This window comes from Agelaius phoeniceus, chromosome 1, assembly GCF_051311805.1.
Source record: "Agelaius phoeniceus isolate bAgePho1 chromosome 1, bAgePho1.hap1, whole genome shotgun sequence".
NCBI classification, from domain to species: domain Eukaryota; kingdom Metazoa; phylum Chordata; class Aves; order Passeriformes; family Icteridae; genus Agelaius; species Agelaius phoeniceus.
The window spans coordinates 24,098,211-24,113,012 of record NC_135265.1 but is presented as its reverse complement, the minus strand read 5'-3'; the positions used below and the strand labels follow the sequence as shown (position 1 = coordinate 24,113,012).

At 43.6% G+C, this 14,802-nt stretch overlaps 1 protein-coding gene across 4 annotated transcripts in view; it reads left to right on the top strand.

Moving 5' to 3' along the window:
- The first annotated feature begins 2,381 nt into the window (after positions 1 to 2,381).
- CDK6 (cyclin dependent kinase 6) overlaps positions 2,382 to 14,802 on the top strand; it is a 130,588-nt gene continuing 118,167 nt past the window's right edge. Inside the window, exons 1-2 of one of the 4 annotated variants that reach the window (XM_054637663.2) lie at positions 2,382 to 3,173; positions 5,203 to 5,689. In XM_054637663.2, coding sequence (XP_054493638.1) covers positions 5,457 to 5,689 — 233 coding nt within the window. In that variant the 5' untranslated portion in view covers positions 2,382 to 3,173; positions 5,203 to 5,456. Of the gene's footprint in view, positions 3,174 to 3,228; positions 3,281 to 3,351; positions 3,741 to 3,835; positions 4,182 to 5,202; positions 5,690 to 14,802 lie in introns of those variants that run through there. The other 3 variants (XM_077174915.1, XM_077174909.1, XM_077174904.1) reach the window with 3 other exon arrangements.

The window sequence follows — 14,802 nt, the reverse complement described above, 5'->3', positions numbered from 1 at the left end:
TGATTTATAACTATTCTAAAATGTATATTGTTTGAAGCATCTCCTTGATTTTGAACTTTCAAACAAATGTAGTAGAATTTATATTTTCAAATAATTCTGACAATTCAGGTAATAATTTCAGCCTCTACAACAAGTTGTTTTTAATAGAATATATTTAAGTGGTATTTATATTTAATCATGTTTGTAAATCTCTTCCTGGAATCACTTAACTTGTGAAAATTGAGAAAATTGGTTTGGGTAATTTTAGAGATTTGTATAGCTTCTTTATACTTTGGGACACAGAGTAGTTTGACCACTTCAGATGGGAAGGAAAAAAAATAGTCACATCATTTTTTTAAAAAGTCCCTCAAAAAACTCTGAGGAGCATATAAAGCCACATGAACTATGTGACACTTTTCCGTTATAAATTCATTCCATCTGACACCATGGCAATCTCTTCTGACATCAACACACAGAAAGGCAGCTAGAACACTTTTAAAAGACAGAACAATTACATATGCTCCCCAAAAATATTGGGAGAATTTGTGATGAAAAGGTGATCTTGCATTGAATACTGTTCAGTAGAAGAATGATAAACCAGCACATTTGAGCACAGAGGCAAATGTCAGGGTACTGCAGAAATCTCTTTTCTACCTTCACCCTGAATGTGAGGCCGCGTATTTACCTGGCCAAAGGAGCCGGTGCCCCTCAGCCCCTCCTTGGGAACAGCACAGTTAACAGAGCCCGACAGGGATTTAAAGATCCAGGGGGAGACAGCAACCAAGGCTTCACTTCTCCCTCCCAAAAGTGAAACCTATTGCATGTAAAGTGAGACAATAAATGCCTTTGGAACCCGGGGAGGGTTTTGTACCAAGCTTGTTACAGCTGCCTAAATATCAGGGAAAGGGGATGAGGAAGGAGAAAGGAAAGGAAAGGAAAGGGAAAGGAAAGGAAAGGAAAGGAAAGGAAAGGAAAGGAAAGGAAAGGAAAGGAAAGGAAAGGAAAGGAAAGGAAAGGAAAGGAAAGGAAAGGAAAGGAAAGGAAAGGAAAGGAAAGGAAAGGAAAGGAAAGGAAAGGAAAGGAAAGGAAAGGAAAGGAAAGGAAAGGAAAGGAAAGGAAAGGAAAGGAAAGGCATGAATATTACAAAACAAAAAAATGAAGTGGAAATAGTGTACATACGAACCTTATAATGTGATGTGATTTTTCACATCTTCTAAGAACAAATATTTGATCTGTGTATTTGAATCTGTGACACTTTCACATTTAAATATTATGGGGTTTGCTGTTCAGCATATTCAGCATATTTTTCTGAGAAATCATGGACTTCAGAAGTTGATGAGGAATTTCTGTGATTTAAACTAAAAGTTTAAATCTAAAACTAACCAGTTTCCCCTTGCTGGCCCTCCAGGTGCTGCTCCTAAACCTCTAAGAAATAGGAAGGGCATGAGGAATTGCTGGGGTCAGTTTCAAAGTCAGTTTTTATTTAACCTATACAATTTCATTTAGGCTGGTTAGCACTGTGAGACCAGCTGGAGTAATTATATGGATCTTTTATGATATGGATTATTTTCATTTGTACTGTATTTTATATATATATTTAGTTATTCTAAATCAGTGTAGAGTGCCAAGTTCTAGACATACACTTTTTGTAGTTATAAAACCACTTAGTTAAATTACACTTCTCTCTGTAAAGGGGTTTGGGTCCACTCCTTCCCAGTTAAACTGGTTTGTTCAAGAGCTGGATCATAATCATCCTTGAGGTCCAGAAGAGCATGTGCTAGAGGGTAGGGTACCAGCTGGGAGAACTGGGAACTAGGCCATATGCTTTTTCCCCATGAAGACAGAATTGATTGGTATTTGTTTTGTGATTTTTTTTCTTTATTTTTCCCTGTGGTGAATTTCAGTATTTGCAGGAATTGGCTCCATACAGTATATTCTCTGCATCAGAAAACAGGCTGCTGGTGCAACCTACTCCTCGCACACCCTGCTCTCCTTGGCCCCCTGCCCCGTGCATCTCCAGAAGCAATTCTGTCGGGGCAAAGACTTTGCTGTGATTGGGGGTTCTTCAACAACGAAGTTTCTTGATGCTTCCCGAAAGCATTCACGGGTGTTTACTTCCTGACGGAGCTCTGTGCTGTGAATGGAAAGTAGTAAATATTTTTTTTAAAAATTAAAAAAAAAAAAAAAAAGAAGGGAAAAGAAAAAAAAAAAGAAATAAAAAAGCACAGAAGAATTCGCGTTTGTCTGGAGGGGAAAAAAAATTTAAATATTTCTTTCCCATGATGAGGGCGGCGGGGGGGGAAACAGAAACCCCAAGAGGGTTATTTCCCAGCGCCTCGCACGCTGAGCTCTAGGAATGAGTCAGGGCTCTCAGTGCTGCCGCAGCCGGCTGAGCCCGCGCCCGTGCAGCGCCGAGCGCGGCGGGGCCGGGCCGGGGCCGGGGCCGGGCCGGGCCCTGCCGGGACCCCCTGGGGCGCTCGCCCCGGGCCGTGCCTGGCCGCGGCGCTCGCGGCGACCCTTGCGGTATGCGGCTGCCTTTGGCAGGGGCACATGAAGGATTTCATTGAGTGTGAAGACAGAGAGCAGAGACAGAAAGCAGAAGGAGGCGGCTGCAGCCTTTGTAGTCGGGGAGGAATGCGGAAATGTTGAAGCACTATGTCAAACTTTTTTGAAACGGGGTCAAGTCACATTCAGCCAGCGTGGGAAAGCAAGGGAAAAAAAAAGTTGAGGAGAGGGAAAAAAAAAAAAAAAAAAGGCAGCAAGCTGCTGCTGCTCCCAGGCAGAACAGAGGCCGGGGGAGCGAGCGAGCAGCGGCAGCGCAGCGCCGGGGCAGCGGCGGAGCGGCGGCGGCGCCGAGGGCTGGTGCCCGAGCCCCGCACCGCAGGCTGCGGCCGGCGGGGCTGCGATCGTGGCGCTGCAGCTCCCCGGGGGCCGCCGGCCGCGATTTTTATTTCGCGTTTTCCTTTTCCCCGGGCAGGGTGGGGGCGGGAGGAGCGGGCTGGGGGACGAGTGCGAGCTCCTTCTGCGCCAAGGTGCAGCCCGGCGGCGGCAGGGGGATGCGAGCCGAGGGCGGCCGAGCCGCGGATCAGCTACCTGTGTGGCCCGGGCGGCCGCTGCCGGGACCTGCCGGAGACATCGCCATGTGAAGGGGCAGACCCCGGGCCGGCTCTCCACCCCGCCTCGCTCAATGGGAGGTTTGTGTTAGAGAGGACTCACCCCCTCCCTCCCCCCCCTCCACCCCCCGGGGCTGAGGATTATTTGGGGAACTGGTGGCGGTGCAGGCGGCCGTGGCGCACACCAGGTAACGCGGGGCGCCCATGTGCTCCGCGCACCCGGCCCCGCGGCGTGGCCCACACGCCGTCCCCTCCCCGCCCGGCCCGGGAGCCCACGCCGCTCACCCCCCCTCCCCGCGGGCGGCACCGCGGACGCGTCCCTTCGCGGCCGGGCCGGGGCAGCGCGCCCCGCGGTGCCGCCGCAGCCGCCTCGGGGTCGGTGCGGGGCCGCGGAGGGGCCCGCGGGGGAAGGGGTGCCCTCAGGGGGGAGCCGCCGGGGGGGTCCTCTCTGCGTCCTGCCGAGCAGCGAAGCCAGGCCCCCCTCCCCGCCCCGTCCGCTGAGAGGAAGCGCGGGGACGCGGCTCCCCGCGTGTCCCCCGCCGCCACCCCCCGCCGCCTGCGGGGCGCCCGCGGAGGGGAGCGCGGCGGGGGCAGCGGCGGCCGGGGGCGGCCCCGGTGCCCCGCCGTGCCCGGGGAGGGCGAGCACGGGTAAGTTTCCACGCGGCCGCGCCGGGGCAGAGGCCCGCCGGCCCCGCCGCCACGCACGCGCGGCGCCGCTGCCCGCCGCTCGGGGGCGCCCTGCCCGCGGCGCGGGGCCCGAGGGGGCGCGGGCGGCCGCGGCGGGGGCGCGGGGCGGGCTGGGGTCCCCCCGCACACGCGGCTCGGGCAGGGTCCCCCCCGCACACCCGGCTCCGGGGGGCCCCCCACGGCGGCCCGGCCCGCTCTCGGTGTCGCCCAGTGATGCTGCAGGCGGGGGACGCAGGGCTGCCCGGTGGCTGGGGCGGTGCGGTGCCGTGGCAGCTGTGCTGGGAACTGAAGCCGGCGAGGCAGGGAGCCGCCTCCGGCTGCAGCCGAGGAGAAGGGTTGAGCAGTGGGCACAGGTTTCCTTCAGATTGCGCTTTTCATCTCCAGCTGAGGTGTAAGATCAGCGTAAGTGTGCGGAATAGCCCTCGCGCTTTGTGCTTGAATTCCACATAAGAGATCCCCGACTCACCTATCTGGGACTCATTCATCGTAGCGCGGTAAAAACGTGGTGTAGGAGGGGGCTACAATCCTGGAGGTCACTCTATCGCTGTGTTAAAAAGGGTCAGGGGGAAGGGAGGAATTGATGTGGAGCTTTGTGAGGGGAGAGGGTTTGCGCAGTCCTGCAGAAAGTGGATGAAACTGGATGCAGAAGTGCTTCTGCTCTCCAGCCTCATGCACTCTGCAGCAGAGCATGCTGTTCCTGAAGACATCTTTCACCATGCTGCTTTGCAAAGAGCTGCCAGTGACACATGTAGCAGTATCCACAGCCAATACTCTTGCTTGTCAGTAAATTTGCTAAAGTGCATATTTCTGAACCTACTTCAGCACACAAAGCTTCATAGCGTATTATTGCCATCTCAGTCTGCATGTATTTCTTCTCTCCACAGGTGCTTTGTTTCTTGCAATGTGTTCATGATTTGTCCATGAAGGCCTTAGCACAGGAGAGAGCAGACCAAGGCAGAAACCTCCAAATGCTATTATTTACTAGCAAGTGTCAGTAATATAGCAAAATACATATCCAGGACTCCACTGTGTTAAATGAAGAAAACTTTGAGTCCTGAAATCCTGACATAAGTTCTTGGAGGAACACTTCCTCTCACACGTGCCTAGCTAGCTCTGCCATCCCCATCACCCATGTGTCACGGGGCCATCATCTTTAGCCCATTCTCAGTAAAACCCCTCAGGATGCTGTTGCTCTGTAGCCGAATGCCTACCTAGGCCTTCTGCGCAGACCGGGATAACTTTGTAGTGTATCAGCCACTCCAGGACCTTGATACATATGTCACCCTCATGGTTCCCGTCTTCCTTTCCACCATGATTTTGCTTTGCATATCTGTATTAGCTTAATTTTAGCAGGTTTTGAACAATGCAAAGTCATGAAGTAAACTAAACTAAACTCAATTTTTTTGCTTGGTTTGTCCTCCAGATTTGTTTGGCTTTACACAGGCAATGCTCCCAAAGACTGTATGATAATTCCTGGTGGCCAAAAGCGGAGGCGCATTGTGGCCAGTACAGAAAAGGAACAAGAACAGGAGGGAAGGAGCTTCCTACTGCCTCTCTGGCAGAGGCACCAAGTGCGTGGCCTGTCTGCATCCCAGCAAAGTACTGGTTTTCGAAAAGTAAGTGAGACTGAGAGCCACCTCGGGGCACTTGGAGAGGAGGAAGAGGACTGGTGCCAGCATGGATAAGGACAGCACAAACCTGGCTGACCAGCAGTATGAATGTGTGGCTGAGATTGGGGAAGGAGCCTACGGGAAGGTGTTCAAGGCCCGAGACTTGAAGAACGGAGGTCGCTTTGTTGCGCTGAAGCGGGTGCGGGTGCAGACCAGCGAGGAGGGGATGCCGCTGTCCACTATCCGAGAGGTGGCAGTTCTGAGGCACCTGGAGACGTTCGAACACCCCAACGTGGTCAGGTGAGGAAGTGGGACCCCTGTCCTGATCAGTGAGGTCCTGGGTACAGTATGTGAATTGGGTGAGCGAGAGTTTGGGGGCATAAATGGAATGGACACTAGTTTGGGTTTGTGGCTGAAGTGAGCACTAAACTGTGTGCATGAAGTGTGGTTTGAGGTTTCAACAGGCCATGGTGCTGCCTGCCAGACCTCACCTCATCCCTGTGCATTGCCTCCCACACACACAAACACCCATCTCCAGAGGCATAGGTGTGTGATTTAAGTGTTGGAATGGATGGGCAAGGAGCCATATATATACTATTTCCTCAGGCATGAGAGAAAATGAAAAAAACCCCAACCTCTCCCTGGTTTTGTCTGACCTATTAGTAGTGCCAGTTGCAGCTGACTTTTACCAGCTCTGTTCATTATAGAAATTGCAAGAATGAGAGTAGTAGTGGAATGTACATTCTGCCTTTTTAGGTGCTTTTATAGAGAGCTGTAGATTACAGTATTAAAAAGAAGCAACAGCTTAACACTTCAAGCTTTTCAAGAAGCCTTAGGGTTGAGTACTGTTTGGTACTAATTTTCACCATGAGCTGTTGATTCTGCTACCAAGAGGGCAAAAGTACAGGTGTCAGACCTTTCTCACAAAATGGTGGCAGTGGCCCCAGGATGTCCTCCTTTCTGTTGTGTCAGTAGCATAAATCCTGGATAAGTGGCCTGTGCTCTCAATGATAAAGCTAGCCCTACTGTAACCTCTTAAATTTTTCTCTAGCTCAAAGTCTTCAGCAGCATCTTTGTGCATCTGTGTGCATCTTTTATTAAAATTATGAACTTTAAGAAGTAAGTTTCACTTTGCAAATACTCACAATGAAACTGGTCAGCATCTTGCTGGTGGTGCTATATTAGCAAGAGTATTTCCATTCTTTGTGTTACTTACATGCATATTACACAGCAAAAGGAAAACATTTTTGTACTTCGCTAACACCAATACTCTTTCAGTCTTAGAGAAATAGATACTCTGAACTCACAGGTGAATTTCAAAATGCCTTGTGTGTGTAATCGTCCTTTTTTGTAGGGTGTGAGATATGGGGGTGTTCATTAGGTGCAAGAGGAAAGATGAGACAGAGAATAATGTTTAAGTTACGAAAGTCAATTGCTAGAGATGAATTCACTTTTGTTCATTTCAAGGCAGTGTAATGTGACAGTCTCCTTTATGTCAAAACTGACTAGGCAGAGTGTATGTATTCTGAAATGCTGATCATGGAGTGTGTGTCATCAGTCTCACTTTAGTGAGCAATGGGACACACAGAGGCTGCAGCTCACACTTCCATTGCTCATCAAGCAAATCCACAATTCAGTTAATAATCATTATCTTGGCTGGCACCTAGTAATGGCAGAGGCTTAGTCAGTATACTTAAAAAGTGGGCATCCTGTGTTTGATCACTGAATCAAGTGACTTGGTTTAGAGGAGCACACACAGAGTTGGTCCTTGGCAGTAGAGGAATAATTGGGAGTTGTCAAAATCTTTGAAATGCAGCCCATTAGTTTATGGGAGAAAATGAGAATTCAGTTGTCCAGGCTTAGGCATTTATATATTTGAAAGCTAAATCTTGTTTGGGAATAATTGAACATAATACTTGAGAATTTTTCTACCATTAACATCTTTCCATATGATGTAAAAGATGTTTTTAAGAGCTTTCTAATCTCGAATGCAGCTAAATGACTGAAATAGAGTTCTTGTTTTCCAAAGAGCTATTTGATGAACTGACTATGCAACTGCAGGCTTCTTTTGCTTGATCTAAGTGCAGTTGAATCTCAGCAGAGCATTGCATAAATGCATTGAAGCTTCAAATATTTTTACAAGTTTGAATGAAAACTCTGCAAAGCAGTGAGTATTTCAACCAGCAATATGAGAATATAATTTTAATATAAAAATCTATGAAAGTGTGTTTCAGGTCCTCAGCAGCATTTGAGACACAAGGGGCTGGCTGGTAATGTATCAGGGTGCTTGGGACATTGGTTTCACACCTGTTTCCACAAAAAGGCAGAAGATAAGCAATTCCAAACATTATGTCTTCTAAAATGTGAGGAATGCTATTCCTCACATTTTATCATGTCCTTTGTCCATATTTTTAACCTGTAGGGCAGATAAGGAGCCCTCTGGAGAGACCAGAATCATATCCTTGAAATGGACAAATTATTTGAAAACATTTAAATGGCCCAGTTCTGTTACAAAATACGGTAGAAGAGTTTGCAATTTATTGAAATTAAACGTCTATTTTTGTGTTACGTAAATATACTCAGAAAAGGAAATACTATAAAGGAAGTTCTGCAATTTTCAGCAGCTGATCTAAATGTACTTACTTATTGAACATATTACGATCAAAATATTTTAATTGTTTGGGCATGCATTCCGAAACTGATATCATGGCCAGGCTAATAAATACAAACAATTACAAATGCATTGCCTGCATACTGGATTAAAATGTACATTGCTTTCACAGCACTGAGATAACAGCACAAAAAATTTAAAACAAATATTTTTGATTTTGAGGGGACCTCTAGTTTTTTTCTAAGTATTACAAGCAGCTAGCCTGAGAGAACTATGCTGGAACTGCAAATACTGTGTTGTATCTGTTACCTCTGAGTAGTGGCATGTGTGATCCATGAGTTGCTCAATGCAAGCCAGCAGCCATTCAGTGAGTCAAGATTTAGACAGACTTTGTACAGATGAGCTGCACAGGCCCTGTGGTCTGCTGTGGTGCTCTGGCATCAGCTGACAGCAGAGATCTCAGGCCAAATGAACTCAGGCTGAGTGTCATTTTCAACTCAAATGGAACCTCTGGGCTTCTCCAGAGAGTGCAGTAGGGATTTCAGCAGCCCAGGGCTTCTCTGTTGCCCTGAAGTGGAGCTGAATGTGAAGAACATTTTGGTAAGAGCTCCATGACTTTGCTGGTCATAGAACCAGGGTTCAGGACTAGCAGTGCTCCTCCAGCCCAGATTTGTCCTAACAGTTGTAGAATCACTTCCTCTGAGAAATAATTAGAGCCAAAACTGGTTTCCAGTGCTTGGCACTAGGGCTGGAAGAGAATTTTCTCCATAGGGGAGAGATGTCTAAATAGCCCAGAATAATTTTAAACATATTTATCATATTTAAAAATATTTATCATATTTTTCCATGCTACTGCTTGCTAATTTTGAGAGCTTTGTTTTGCGTTTCTTTGTTCCAAGTGCAAGAAAAGCATCAAAGGGAAATATAATCTTCATCAGAACAGTGATGGTAATGAAAATCTCTGTACTGTAATGGAAATAAGGAGGACTGATCTAAAAATTTTTAAGACTGTTAAGAGTAGTGTATAGAAAAGCATAGGGAAAAGGCAGTTAAAATAATTGCTATGTGCTTAAAATCCTCTCCTGTTCACATTTACCCTTTTTATAGAGCTCCTCTCTGACAGGACACCTTATTCTATTCTATTTATTTTCACGAAACAAAGTTAAAGATAGAATCTTGAAGAGTAAAGCTTACTGTAAATCAATCTGAAAATAACTGTCATAGGCTTGGAAAAGTCCCTTGTAGCTGGTAGGATGATCAAGGTGCTCCTCTAGCTCACCTTTCAGATATAATGCTTGAATAAAACTTTATTAAATACAGTAGGTAAATCTGGCAAAAGTTGGTCCAGCAGTTCCATAGCTTAGTGCTGTTCTAGTTGGGAAAAATGAAATATATGTCAATAAAGAACAGACTTTGCCAGGAATAAATGACATACTAGATTCAGGAAATTCCTATGTGTAAAACTCTGCTGCAAGATATCTGTAAAAATTCTTCTTGTGATTATAATGCTAAATTCAGCTGTATCTTGCACTCATTTTATCTCTCTCCTGCTGGTAATCAGATGAATAATTTCCCCCATATCTTAGTCATCATCAAACTGTGAATTTGCACTCTGGGAAGGTGATATGCAAGACAGACTACTGTAGTTCTTGGCATGCTTGTTTTCTATCATATTTCTATTTAACAGTTTTAATAGCATAAAACTATAAGCAAATTGAACAAAAATGCAAAGCTGTATATTTTTGCTTCCTATCTCATAACTTTTCTTTTATAAATACAACTTCTTCAGTATTTTCATGGTTTATTAACTTTCAGTATTTAAATAGCTGAAATGATATTGAATATGACCTATTCATAGACTATAGTCTAGTCTGGGTTGTTATTTCAAAGGTAAGTGTCAGAGTAAGTAAGTTCCATTCAAAGTGATCATAACCATGTAAGAAATAAAAGTCTTGATTCTCTCTTTCCTGATACTTTGCAGAATATGTGCCCCAGCTAATTGACTTAGGTTCAACTTCCACCTGGAAGTTGACAGATTCTTTTTTTTCTCATTCTTTTTTGTATACAAATCAGTGGGGGGAAACGCAGTAATTATGACTATTTGCACAATTATGCCATGTTCAAGTTTTTATATTGTTTTATATCCACTGAACTATAAATAGCACTGTAAACTGCTGACTGTAGTACAGCAGTCATGTCATGCTGCTTTTTCCCTGCTTTTGCAATCCTGTGGTCCATAGTGTTGTCTCTTGGTTTGCACTTGAGTGCTTGGTGGAGCCCCTCAGCTGATTGCCTTGGCAAGGCCCCCTGAGTGTTGGGAGAGGCTGGCACACACATCACTCCCCGTCCCTGCATATGCTGACATAAAGACCAGCACTTGCTTTACCTTGCCCAGAGGTCCCAGAAGTGTAGAAATGGCTTGGGGCTTAAAATTTCCTTGTACCTTGAAGGTATTTTTCTAAGTGTCTTGAAGTTCCCTGTCTGACCTGGTAGAGCATTCAGGACATATCAATAGCAGATCATTAATACCTAGTTAACGTTTTGCAAGATAATTTGAACATGTATTTGTTTTGCTCTTTTTCTGTTTTTAAACTGAAATTATGGGCAAGCATACAGAGGGAAAAAATTTCAGAAGGCAGTAGCTAATTTTATTTCTCTTTCTAATTTTTGGTGATGCTGATGCTGGCTTCTGGCCTTATTACTGTACTGTTAATAAGTTCAAAGGATGATCTTCTCAAAATCATTGAGATGTTCCATCCTGTCAAGTGAAACATTTCTATTTTAGGGGGTGTTTGTCTCTAGTGAATTCTGCTTCCTTCCTTCTTTTTTCTGCCAAGCTAATGTTAAACTTCTAGTCTGTGAGGTCATTCTTGCACATCAGCAGTGTGCTGTATTGTGTGATACAATTTATTTTTGTGTAGCATCACTCAATATGACATCTGGCAAGCCCCTAGAGACAAAGAAATGGTGATCTTTGCATTGCTAGTTAGAAAGATGGTCTTGCAAACAGAAAGAGTAAAATAAGATGCAGGGATGGAGTGGAGCAGAAGAAACTGAACTTGAAACTTGCCAAGTATTTGTGTGGCAGATGAATCTCAGCTGAGGTAGAAATGATGGATGAGTAATGGGAAGGAAAAACTGAATGAGCTTCGGAGTCAGTTTTAGTCTCACACAAACAGGATCATCTTCAAGGCAGATGTGACGACGGGAAGTGCCTTGGCCAGGGAAAGGCATTTCCAGGCTGGAGAGCAGTTTTGATCAGAAGGCAAGGGAGATCATCCCTGTACTGACTGGCCATTGCAAGGGACACTGCAAAAGTCCTGGGAAGGAAGGGACTGCAAATATTGGCTTCTCTGATGGCTGGAGGGCAAAGGGGAATGATATGGTTGCCACTGAACAGGGCGCTTAGGTCTTGGGGAAATTTGTTGTCAGAGGACATTGGGCAGAGTGAACATGAGTGCTGGCCTGTCATCATCTGCTTGCAGCCTTACAGTCCACAGAATGAACATGTACTGAGAAGACAAGGATATTCTTGCCAATCATATGAATTGTTTGTTAGTTATGGATGTGATGATTTAATTTTGATACATGATCTGGCAGAAACAGGACAAGATAAGAGCATGTCAGGAAGGAAGGGTTGAGTATGGAATAGACTTCTGAGCCTTAGGAAGTTCAGTTTCTGGAATGAGTACAAGACCATTTTAAAAAGTATTTTATCTCATTCTAAATCTAAGTTTTTTAGAAAAACCATGTTTCCAGTCTTTGTATGAGTAAATGTTAGTCATTTTAGATTATGTCCAGTGCTCTCTTCCTTCTTTGAATCTATGAATGATTATGTCTGTGCTCTTCTTGAAGAGATACAGCCTTGCTGGGTCCTGCCTGGAAGGAAAAAACAACTTCTTCCACCATAACCATTGCTGATGGCAGGCTGTGACTTCCAGGGAATGGAGTGGGGTCTAGGATTCAAAACTGAGCCTTGAAAAGGTTTAGATGCCAGGAGAGCGGATAGTCCACACTTACAGACAAAGGCCAGGGTAGATTCATTGGGCCTTTCCAGTTTGCTTCATGGTACTCACTTCTGGCTGAAGTGTGGAACAGAGCAAGGAGAAGAAAAGTTGCTTGCTGTCCTAAGGTTTAAAAGAGAGCAGGCTGGACCTGGAGTCTGTGACTCAGCGAAGCACTAAGTCACTCAGGTGGGCTTGGTGGGATTTAAGCTGTTGTTTGAAGCTTAGCACAAATCTAAGTGCCTTATCAAATAGAAATAGCTAGGATGCTAAGAATGCACTGAATTTTAAAACACCTTTCTGGATAGAGTTCAGGGACAATATACATCAGAATACAAATCACAGATACTGATTCTTATTCATGTATTAGATTAAAGCCTTATTTCTAGAGAATATTTCTATTAGAAGTTAAAATGAATCATGCAGAATAAGTAATAGAACTATCCTGACAGAGTAGTAATATGAATTTGACATCAAGAGTGATTATTTGTCATTGTAATAATTCTTAGGTGATGTAATTTAGTTCTGAAGCTTTAAAATTACTCTATGAAGTTTTGTAACAGTAAAGAAAATAGAGGTTGCAGTTCATTCCAAAACTTCTCTATATAGAAGATTTAGTTTGCTTGGCATGAAATCCAGTTATTTTCCAGTATTGCTGAACAAGTTGATTCTTAATGATCTAACAAATTATAAGAAGGTAAGTGTGCCCATATACATATATAACTAAGTTGTGTTTTTTCTTTTAAAAGAGAGAAGATTCCTCCACTTTTACCTGTTCTTCATATCTTCTTATAATCTGAAAAATACTTCCAATTATGCAGGCACAATTATTTAACAGGTATACCTTTAAACTCTGAAGAATTGTTATTTAATAAAAAACCTCTTCAGAATTTTCCCAGGAGTGTTTTTTCCCCATCATGTCCTTTGACATTTGCCATTTGGGAAACTGCTGTTTGGGAAGCTGTTGATGAGATGATTGTCAAAGAATGGAAATGTGACTGTTGATTTCCGAACTCTTTTCAAAATACCTCATTGCATCCAAATTATTTGTATTGATTTTTACATTTATTTATTTACCCTTTACCTTTGAAAATTTGCCCCATCATTAGAAAAAAAAGGAAACAGTGTCCTAAATAATCCCTTTAAATTCCGACCTTAGGTTTCTAACAACACAGCTGTGTTTTCTTTAGGCAGCCTAAAAAATGTTTTATATGAGTAGTAAGAAGCTCTTTCATATGATGCTTTAGATCTCTTTTTAGGGTTTCAGAAGAAGATGGGTTTCTATTCTCTGAAGTATCTCTGATAGGATGAGGTGAATGTTTCTCACAGCTAAAACAGGGTGTGCCAATTTGCTGGTGTTGGTAGAGTTGTCCTTGGGTGGGTTTCCCATGCATACCTAGCTAACAATCTATGAGCTTGGCAAAAAGTTCAGTACTGTGTTAAAACGGTTCATACCAACACTGACTGCTTATTACTCTGGATTATCATTAACAGGTGACTGATCTTCTCTTAATAAAAGGAAATAAAAAACTAACTCAGACATGAATTCATCTTTACAGGAGTTTCCCGTATTTAATGATTGAAAACTCAGTTCTAGTGTAAATGAGTCATACTGTATTTAAGTGAAACCTATTGAGTTTAGACTTTTGAAACATTGGTCAGTGCCGAATATTACATATTTTGATAGAAACAGAGAAATGAAGTGAGAAATAGAGTGGAAAAGCCTGCGTGATTTTTTTCTCTCTTTTATGTGAAACTTTGGCTAGTCTTTTAATATCTATTTGAAGTGTGGTCAGTGTGATAAATTGCTGTTTAACAATGCCAGAGAACTCCCTTTTCCCTGAAATCAATTAATTATAAACTGGAAATTTCAGTACTTTGTTCAGTGTTTCTTAAGTTAGCATATTTCTGGGAGCTTTCTGTGATCGTAATTCCTAGCTGCACTGGTGCTTTTGTTTCTCTTCATCTGTGGAGCCAGGGCTCTACTGTAAGGATAGAATTCTATCACTTTTTTTTTCCACATTTGATGTGGTATTTTGCATACAGCTGCAGAGTAGACAGTTACCTTTGAAAAGAACATTTGGCTGGTTTAATTTGATTAGAGCAAACCACCTCAATCATTACTGAACTAAGACCGTTTTCACTTTAACTTGGCTGTAGGAGTTGGGAATGTACTGACTGTGCTTAGATGTTTGGGGGAGGACTCGTTTGGCTACACAGCTCTTGCTGAAGTGAAACAACCTCAGAGGACCTTGCATACTATGCTCTTTCCCAATAAAAAGGGAGGGCTTTGAAGCCTTTGAATGTCACATTTAACTTTCCCTCATTGTGACAAGGGATTGAATTCCTTTTCTCCAAAAAAATACTGGAAATATTCGGTGCACAGAAATCCAGAATCATAAATTTTTTAAAAACACCATGATACTAAAAACATACATAGGATATGAAAGTCTTACATTTACAACATATTTAAAACATGCCTAGCAACAGTATTTTGAATAAAGTTGTAATAAAATCCAACATATAAATAGAAATATGGTGGGATTCTCTTAAATACATTATATCCAAATTAAAATTCAATCCCTTTTAGTAAGTCTCAGTAAGAGTCCCACTTTTTTTCATGGTGTTTTGATTTTCTACCTCTTCCCATATCATATAAACATATTGGGGTAGTTTTTATGTTGCATATTAAAGATCAAGTTAGATACTTAAGATTCACAGTACTATATATTCTGTATGATTTTTGCTTTTCAGTTTCTCTCACTGATGATCATATCATTTTCCTAGAAAAATTCTCG